Source organism: Gracilinanus agilis, chromosome 4, assembly GCF_016433145.1.
Source record: "Gracilinanus agilis isolate LMUSP501 chromosome 4, AgileGrace, whole genome shotgun sequence".
Lineage (NCBI taxonomy): Eukaryota > Metazoa > Chordata > Mammalia > Didelphimorphia > Didelphidae > Gracilinanus > Gracilinanus agilis.
Window position 1 is genome coordinate 348,178,975 of NC_058133.1, and position 10,282 is coordinate 348,189,256.

General features: G+C 36.3%; 1 protein-coding gene across 1 annotated transcript in view; it reads right to left on the bottom strand.

Annotated features, from left to right (window-relative positions):
* Positions 1-10,282, bottom strand: part of SIM1 (SIM bHLH transcription factor 1) — a 75,361-nt gene that overhangs the window by 24,470 nt on the left and 40,609 nt on the right. The window contains exon 10 of the mRNA XM_044675396.1: positions 5,713-5,878. Within this exon, the coding sequence (XP_044531331.1) occupies positions 5,713-5,878 (166 nt within the window). The remainder of the gene's footprint in view (positions 1-5,712; positions 5,879-10,282) is intronic.

Here is a 10,282-nt window from a genome sequence, read left to right on the forward strand (position 1 = left end):
GGAGTAAAAGTAGATTAGTGCAACCCAGTAGACCTGAGCAGAATTGTTGAAAATTATCTTTAATCTTTCTTACAAGAAATTTTCCCAAGACCATTCAAAACAAGGGCTTTCTTTTTTGACCTCCCTTGTCCATGGTATTACAGAGGTGGAAAGTTGATTGAGCCATTCATTAAAGAGACCATAATGTAATCAAGTCTGAACTCATTCCCAAGGGGATCATCACACCAAGATGGGGAATGAAAGGTTGCCTCATCATTTACTTCCACAAATAAACTGAAGAGGAGCAAAGAGAGATGCTAGTTGGTACTCCATTTACATGTGCTAATAAGCATGTCTGACCAAAAATAAAAAGATGCATTGTAGGCTACATGAGGAGAACCAAACAGCAATGTCTGTCTCCTCCTCTCCCATCTAGATGTGCCCAGACATCATGGCCCTTGACTACTTGACTCAGGGGACATTCACACAGGGTGTATGGCTTCTTTTCACACAAAGTAGAGCCTTTGTCAAATGCTCCAAAGTTTTCCCATCAATTAAAGAGGCCATTTTGTAATATTTTCTCCCTTTACCATTTTTCATTACTTTTTTGGTCAAAACGTTCATAAAAGTAAAATCTGACATCATTTTTGAACTCCTAGGTCATGTTTAGTGTAGTATTACACGTTTAAGAAATACATGCTAACTTTTATCCCATTATACTTTTAGACTTGGTGCATGAAAGCATGCAAGCTCATACCAATGGGTGTATTCCTGGGTTTCCAGGAGATATGACTGGTTCTGTGTCTTCTTTCCTCATTGAAACACGGTCCTAGTTTTAAAATCTGTACTGTTTCTGTGAAGATCCTAAAGAAAACTGATCCCCACTAAGGGTAGAATTTCATTTTTCCCATTTGAAACTTCTTGCGATGCCCTTTGGAACTAGAAAGAGCCTTTTTAGGATCAAATATTTCATCCGTTCATAATAAGGTGGGAGATGGGGAAGCTTTTGGGTCCAGTTCAGTATCTTGGGGGTTGTTCTGCTTGTTGTTGTCCCTTGAGGGTCACCATTAGGACCTCAGCATATAGGGAACAACCAATAACACGGGACCCTGTGCACAGTTTTGAAATTGACACCACAGTTTTAGAAGTGAGGAAATCACTCACTTAAATGTATCAAACATATTCCACAGAGGAAAATTCATCAGTTTACCCCAGACCCTGGAATTAAATTATCACACCAGAAAATTGCTGTTTTGGTTTTTAAAGAGTGGAGTGTACACATTAAACTATAATAAATGTTCTCTGAACAACAACAACCAAAAAAAAGGTGTGGTGTATTTATGCTTCCCCAGAGAACTAGGAGAAATTTCTGATCATCCCTAAAAATAAACAAGATCTTAAAATATTTAGGAAAAAGTCTGAAGACAGAGTTAATATTCACAGAATCTGCACACCCTCATGTAAACTGCTTTGTAGAGACACAAGATCTCCTCCAGAGAACTTTAAAAATTTTATAGCATGGTAATTCTCTCAATGCTCCAGCTCCTAGTGCCTTCTCTTCTGAGATTATCATCTATCTATTCTGCATACATCTTGAAAGCACCTTGTTGTTTTCATATTTCTTCTCTATTAGAGCATGAGTTCCTTATAGATAGAAGCTATTTTTGCCTTTCTTTGTAGCCCAAGAGCTCAGCACAGTGTCTGATGTGCAGCAAGTGCTTAATAAATGCTTGTTGGTTAAAACAGACCAGCTCTGGAGTCAGAGAGCTGAGGTTTATATTCTGCCTCTGGCACTCACTGCTTGTGTGATCATAGATAAGTCCCTTAAGCTCCCTGGATCTCAATGATCTCCTTTTTATTTATGAGAGATCTCAACAAAATGATGTTTAAGAACCCTTGTAACTCTAGACCTAGGATCCTAGGGATCCGAAGAGTCTTCCACGCAGAAGTTTCAATGCAAATTACAGCTCCTCCTCACAGAGATTATGAATAAAGAAATAATAAAATGTGGATCTTCACAAAGGGCTTTATTTTTTGTTGTTATTGTTTTTAGCAATAACAACATGGTTAAAAACTCAATTCCATCAATGAATGAATGAATGGCCATCTTTTCATTCAACAAGCACCCCCCACATCCAATCAACTTCCAAGTTATTAATTCTACTTTCTTAAGACCTTTTCCACTGTTTATCGTTTTTCCACTCACAGGACCACCACCTGAGTTAAGACTTCCATGATCATTCATCTGGTCTCCCAATTCTAATCAGTTCTCCATGTAACTGCTCCCACCTACATTTCTGAACTTATTTCATATTATTCCCTTTGAAATACTCAACTTCTAGTAAACTAGCTTGCTGGTTTATACTGCAACTCAACACTCCATCCCTGCTCACCTCTTTTTTTTTTTTTATAATTCCTCGCTTCCTTTGAGGAAGAGAGTAGGTGCTGCTTCAAGTAGAAATTTTCCTGGATCCTCTCAGTTTTAGTACTCTCGCTTCTAAAATTACCTTGAATTTACTTGTATAACCTATATAAACAAATCTGTACCTTTTCAGTACAATGATTCCATGGGGGCAAGGACTATCTGGTTGCTATTTATTTTATCTTTAGATTCCCACCACCTAGCAGAGTACTTTCAGTTGATACTTTAGAAACACATTCTGAATTAAACCAAGTCGACTATAAAAAATACCATTACTTCTTTCTTTGTCTGGTTCTTGGAGCTGCTCGTTTTTTCCATGCCCGCTCTGGTCACCTAAATTCAGTCCCTCAGCACCTTGCCATTGGACTACTGCAATATTTTGGTCTCCTTTATTGCATTTCCTTTCACCTCCAATCCCTCCTGCATACCTCTGCCAGATTAATTCTTCTGAAAGTTCACTTTCACCAGGATACACTTCAAAAATTGTCGAGTACCTCAGAGCCTACATAATAAGGTCCAGATTTCTTAGTTTGGCATTCAAAGACCTCTACAATCTGGCCCCCATCTTCTCGCCTTCTCAATCTAATCTCCTACAAGTCCTCAACATGAATTCTCTGCTCCTTTTAGGCTGACCTAGTCCTCCCATAAATATACTTTTATATGTTTCCATATTGTTTCACACACACACAGACACACAGAATACCTTCTTCTGCCCTTGATACCTACTGAAATCTTGTCTTCTAAATATTACTTCTCAATAAAGACTTCCTTAACCACCAAGTGGCTTCTCTTTCCTATAAACTACTGTACCACATGTGGCACATAGTAGTCATTAACATGGTACTCATTCTATACTAACCACCTGGTATTGGTTGTTGTCTAATTTTTCGTGCATATAAATCCTATTTCCCCAACTAAACTGTAAGCTCTTTGAAGACAAGAACCATGCAGTATACTTCTTTGTACACATCAAAGCATTAAACAATGTACATTTTCACTGGAGTTATTTGATGAATGTTTGTTGATTATTATGAAAGCAAACTTTTAAAAACTGTTCTAAGTACAGATTGTCTCCACTATTGGAATGAAAGCTCCTTAACAGTATTTTTGTCTTTGTACCTTTAATGCCAAGCACAGGGCATGGCACATAGTAGGTGCTTGGCAAATGATTATTGATTATATATATATATATATGGATGGATGTATATAACATACTGAAATCAATGAGTAATGATAACTACTTTGAGGCAGAAGGACCTCTTGAACAAAACAAGAATATTCTAGAAAAATAGATTGAATACTTTTCCCCCCAGAAATGTCTACTGGTTTGCATAAAAGATTAGAAGTTGACACCTTCTAGGATTCATCTCAACATTATAAAGTACATGTGTATATATGGTTTTGTATGTCCCAGTTGTTTTGCCTATAGTAATGGCAGGAGGCTTGCCTAGAGCCACGTTAATACCATGATCTACGGAATTAACTAAACCTGAAGGAGAGCTTTGATTAGATGCATAACAGCTAAATTACCCAATTCACTTTTATGAAACACTGAAAATATACCATACTATAAAAATTCCAAGTGTACAGGTGTTCACCAGAAAAGAAGATTAACCAGATTTCACTACATAGTGGTCCCAAAAGAGCAGAAAAGAATGCAAAATCTTAAGCACTCCATTTGTCATCTGAATAAGGTAGCATTAATCTGAGATGTATAAAACTGAATTCTTAAGAAAACCACACAACAGTCTCAGTGATACAACTAGATTAGCAATCAGGAGCTTGGTTTCTAGTCCCAAATTTGTAATTTTTTTAAAATATATGACAATGAGCAAACTTCTCTTTATTCTAGTTTTTCTTAATCTATTTTTTTCTTCCTATATGGCCCTTTACTTAAATTTAAGTAAAGGGGACTGGGTAAAAATATTTGAGGGTAGGACAGATTCTCCAAATTTATAAAAGAGAGAGTAAAATTCATTGACAGAAGCATAAAACAGCAAGGAAAGAAATTTCCTGAAGACTTTTATCTTAATGAGACAGCATCATTTATAGTTATTTTAATTAAAATACAAGTTGCAATGTTTTCAATCCCCAAAATCGAGGGCATATGTTGCCCAATGTCTAGGGTCAATGAGAAATTGTCCTCTTCTTTACCACTGAGAGACATCATAGAAATAAGGTCCTCCAATAGAAAGTTTAAATCTCCCTAACACAACCAGAGTTTACATCAATCAAAAATCAGATAACATTCTCTCTTATCCATGAGGATCTGATCATTCCTGAAACACTGACATTCCAATTTCATTTCTTTTAAAGGATGTTAACAGAACAAAAGAAGTGCCTTGAAGTGACAAGGTGAGGAAAGGGAAAGCTCATAAACCCAGCTTTGTTTTGTGTTGTATAAAGTTACTTTATTTGTTAAAACCTTAGAGACCATCTCTTAGCATTTACTGCTCAGGGGAGCCATTGGAAACGAGAGATGATTCTTGGAAGATAAAATGAAAAATTGAGAGGGCCACAGAGTATAGGGCATTTAAAGATGTGAATCCTGAGTCCTCTAGTGAGTTCTTCGGGCAAAGAAGAACTCTTTGGGCATATACTGCCAAAGCCTAGACCCTCTATACCAGAAAAGAATCATGACTTTTATTTCTTCCCATTTCTTTTACTATCTTTTGATATTTCTATAGCACTTCCTCTGGGTTTCTAGCCACATCCTTGACAAAGATGAGTGAGTTCAGAGGTACTTTTCTGATCATTCCCACCATCTGGAATAGCCTTTCTGCTCCTTTCTTCCTCATGAACAGCCCATCTGTTTCTAAACTGCACAGGGAATCACATCCTTGATCCTCTGCCTAAGTCTCTTATTTTGCTCCCCCTTTAATTCTTGGTCATAGGATTAGTATTTTTCTATTCCAAACTCCTGGCTTTTCTATACCTTAGCAAATTGGCTGCTTCCTTAAAATATTTTAGCATAAAACTTGAAAGATACTTAGCTAAAAAGCTGGATGTGCTACACTCCAAGTAAGACTATGCTAAAAGAAATGCAACCAAAACTCACAAAAAATAAAAAAATAAAAACCCTCTGAAATTTGTTTCAGCTAGCAGAAAAGTGAGAGAGTCACACAGCTTAAGAGAAAACAGGTTATTAAAAAAAAAACCTCAATAGTGGGAAGAAAAATTTCTAGACCTATGGGAATTTCAATTATATTAGAGCTGGATGGCTCATTCCCATCAATTCCATGGTTCCTCAAACATGAAACCAAAGCAAGTCAGATGAAAAGAGAACTCTCTGAAGCAACTTTTTCACCTACCTGAGGGTAGGGAGATGTCCTGGATTTTGATTTTGTGTTTGAGAGGCGGGGCTTGTTCCCCTTTCTGTTATCAGTTATGGTGGGTGTGGTGTTGGTATAGGAGAAAGATGGTTTGGTGGCTGTGATCTGATCCAATGAGAGTTGCAGTCCTTTATATTCTGTATCTCTGCAAGGAATACAAAAAGTGGAGACTTTAAATAGCCCATAAATATATTTGATTCCTGATTTTTCTTAATAGAAATAAAAATCTGTTTGAAATGACTAGAAAATTTTTAAGTACTTGAAGAGATGAAGGAGAAAATATGTAATATTTTCAAACTCTTCATTTTTCCCAATGCTAATCAGAAGAAAGGCATAAAAATGCAGCCAACAAATATAGACTTGCTATCATACTTATCACATAATAATTATAATATTTGATTAATGTAATCCACCCATATTGATTTATAATTCATCAGTATTCATTGTCTTATTATCTTTTCAAGTACAAAATAATAGTTCAAATTCTACTGGTCTTTCAACAATGCAGCTATTTGATGAGCAAAGATTAGATGATATACTTTGGGACTTGAGTGAAATGATACTAGAAATGGAAGTCTCCCAAAACATCCGTTCCAAAAATATCAATTTCCAAGGTTTTCACTCTAGTGCTTTTTCAGAATATTACAATAATCATGTATGAGGCTGTCCTCTTATCCACTCACTCAGGACAAATGAAAATCCTTCTAAATGAATAAAATTTTAGAAGACAGGAAAATATTTATTAATAGCTCATAGTTACTAGGTTATAAGATTCATGAGAATAGAAGCCATGTCTTTTTGAAACTTTATAGCATTTTCACCACCTAACACAACACTCTGGAATAGGTAAATACTTAATAAATGTTTGCTGGATCAAGGTTTGTACAAAAACACAGATGCTAATTCCTTAACCAGGCATCTGTTGTCTAAAGCCCTACCTATCTTTCCTATTTTTTTAAAAAATGTATTTCCTACTATACCTGTCTTAGTTCAGCTAAAACTGTGTTCGCTGAACATACCTTGCACTCTCCAAGCCTTTATTCATATAATTTGTCCTTCCTGCAATGACCCCACTATCTCCTTTCCAACAGAATTCTATCAGTCCCTCAGGGCCAAATAAAATCTAATACCTCTGCAAAATCTTCCCTGACTAGGTGATATTTAATCTTTGTACCTGTTTTTCACGTATATGCAATTTATTTAAGACTTTATAAACAAACACCTAGAGAACAGAGATCATATCTCAGATGGCTTTGCATTTCCTACATCTAGTGGTATAGAATATAACACATAGTAGGTGCTAATGAATATCTGCTGATTACTATCTCCTGTCACTCTGTGGCTAAGGCAGAAAATTGGAGGAAGAAAGACTTTCAGATCTGACCTTTTTTTTTTTTTTCCAGCAGTGCATCTGCTATCCAAATGGTCCCTCTATGTGAAGGAAGACTTCTTAGATAGATTCAAAAAATCCTATGAAAGTACCAGTCACTTCTCTGTCCTCTGATTAACCATTGTGCAAGCAGGACAAATGAAGGTTTTGTCTATTGACCATGAGAGATCACACATTGGTAGTCAATCAGTTTAAAATCTGCCACCATTTACCATTTTGCCAATAAAACAATGAAAACTCAGAGGACAGAGTACCTTAGCTTCTTCTTTACTGGCTAAGCAACCAGGAGCCTAGCTGTCAGCTCATGTTTTAATATAATTTTCCTTATGAATTTTTTCATAAAACATAGAAATACTCAATTTTAAAGAGGCCATAACTGTACTTCTTCTGATTGAATTTTTACTCAAGAGCAGAGATCCAAATTGAATGTGCCCTGATAGGGAGAGGGAACAGGTTGCTTTATCATGAAGATTAAGAGTTCCTGAAAATTTCTGTGACTAACTCTAAAATGACTACTAAATCTATGTAATAGATCAGTACATATGAAGCCAGAGACTATGAAGGTAAATAAGGATTAGTTTCTCTCTTTTTCAAGTAACAATTAGCATTTCTATATTGCTTAAGGTTTACAAAGTTCTTTACAAATATTATCTCATTATATTTTCACAACAGCTCTGGGAGGTAAATTATTATTATCCCCATTTTATAGATGAGAAAATTGAGACAGAGAGAGGTTACATGATTAGACCAGAGTTATCCTTCTAGTAAGTATTTAAGAAGAGACCTGAACGTCCATCTTCCTGACCCCAAGCCCAGCCTTCTACTCAGTGCACCACCTAGTTGCTTCTACGTCGCAATGAATCATACTCAAATTTTACAATAAGAGGTACCAATAGTTAGATGGGATTTTATAAGTACAGAGAATTCCCAAGTATTTATAAGTATAGCCAATTCCCAAGTATTGAAGTATTTTTCTCTACTAGTGCAGGTAGGCACCTTCTCTGCAATTTAAAATCTTAGCGTTGCCTATAGCCCTGAGAAGTTAAGTGATTTGCTTAGGGGCACATCGCCAGTGTGTCATAGAGGGGAGCTTGAACTCAGTTTCTTTCTGGCTTCAAGGCCAGTTTTCTATCCACTTTGACACATTAATAACTAGAATATTCTAAATTTCTTCCATTATTTCTGGATTCAGTACAATTTAACAGACGTTTACTGTGCACTTCCTGTGTGATAGCAGTAACCTCAAAGGGTTTCAAGGACTCACGTTTCATTGGTGTGAGTACTCCTTCCTCCTATAAAATCTCAACCCTCCTATAACTAATTAGGTATTCCAGTTGATTTGCTATAGCTGAATAATTCATCGTTCTATGGCCCAACCTGTTGAGGAAACTCTCTGACCTAAGTTAGGCTGATCTTCTGACCTCCAGTATGGTCTGTGTGGTCCATACTCAAAGCCTCTGCAGCTTGAAACATGTATTCAGTCAGTCAATAAACACTTATTAAATGCCTACTACGTGCCAGGCACTGTGCTAAACATTGAAGATACAAAGAAAGTAGAAAAGTCAGTCTCTGCCCTCAAAGAGTTCACAATCCACAGACACACCCATCAAGAAGTCACCCCAATCTCACGAAGGAAATATGGAGTAGAACTTCAGTCCCAAGAGAGTACCCATTGGTAAATCTCTTTTTAAATTAATAAATGGCGAAAAAATGTCAAAATATCTATATTTGGGAAATATGATGAGTCTTGGAAGTTAGACAAATAAACCTATAAATAAATGGGTTATATTATCAATCAGGATGAAAACTTTTGCTTTTATGAGGGTGAAGAGGTGCTTCTTAAAAGGGACATGGAGTAAGAAGGGGACCTCTCAGAAGCAACTTCCTCTGAAAGTTAGGCAGTAGCTACGCCAAGAATATTTGAGAGAACATAAGCCACTGTACCAGGAAAGACCATTCTAATCACAGCATCCCTCCATTTGTATTATGAGGAGAGTTTTACCACATTGCTAATGAATATATTGCTGATGCATGACCACCCCTATCACAAGGCTATTGTCTCAAATGCTATCTTCAGAGACAAACAAAACATTTGCATGCAGGCTGAGAAGTGCCACACATGCCACCAGATTGTAGAAAAAGGCATTAGTTCCAACCTTTGTAATGAAGAACTCTAACAGAATTCTCCAGTTCTAGTTTCTGTGCCATATAGAATAGGGAAATAGTTATGCTCTGATCCACCATATAAAGGAAATGAAAATACGGTTTTTAAAAAGCCTGTTGTTCCCATATTAAAAAACAAAAATGATGATATTCTCTGGAATTCAGAAGCAAATAATCCCTCAAATCCAAAGAAAGGAAATGATGTGATCTCCATATTTTAGTAAAATAGCACAGCTCTTTTCTTTCTTCCTTTTTTTCTTTTTTTTCTTTCTTTCTTTCTTTCTTCCTTTCTTTCCTTCAAATAACTCTTACCTTCTGTTTTAGTATAAATTCTAAGATAGAAGAACAGTAAGGGCTAGGAAATTGGGGTTAAGTGACATGACCAGAGTCACATAGCTAGCAAGTGTCTGAGGACAAATTTGAACCCAGGTCCTCCTAACTCCAAACCTGGCTCTCTAGCCACTTAACCATCTAGCTACTCCATATCACAGATCTTTTCACTGAAGCTAATTGTATATCAACAAGTAATTAATTATTAAACTCCAACTAAAAACCAGGCACTGTACAAAGCACTGGGAATACAATTACAATGAATAAAACAATCCCTACTCACGAGCAGCTTATATTTTTATAACTCTTCTCCTGGTTTACTCTAATTTTCCATGACCCATTAATTGCTCTTTTCCAGGTCAGGGACCAAAACATTCATGATAAGGTCTTCATTGATGAAGCTTGAAAATATGCACACCAATGTCTGCACATGTAGAACCTATGTCAAATTGCTTGCCTTCTTAAGGAGGGAGGAAGGAAAGGAGGGAAAGAGAATTTGGAATGCATCATCTTAAAAAATAAATGTTAATTTTTTGTTTACACATAATTGAGAAAAAATTAAATGTTTCACAAATCAAAAGAAAGAAAAGGAAAGGAAAAGGAAAAGGAAAGGAAAGGAAAGGAAAGGAAAGGAAAGGAAAGGAAAGGAAAGGAAAGGAAAGGAAA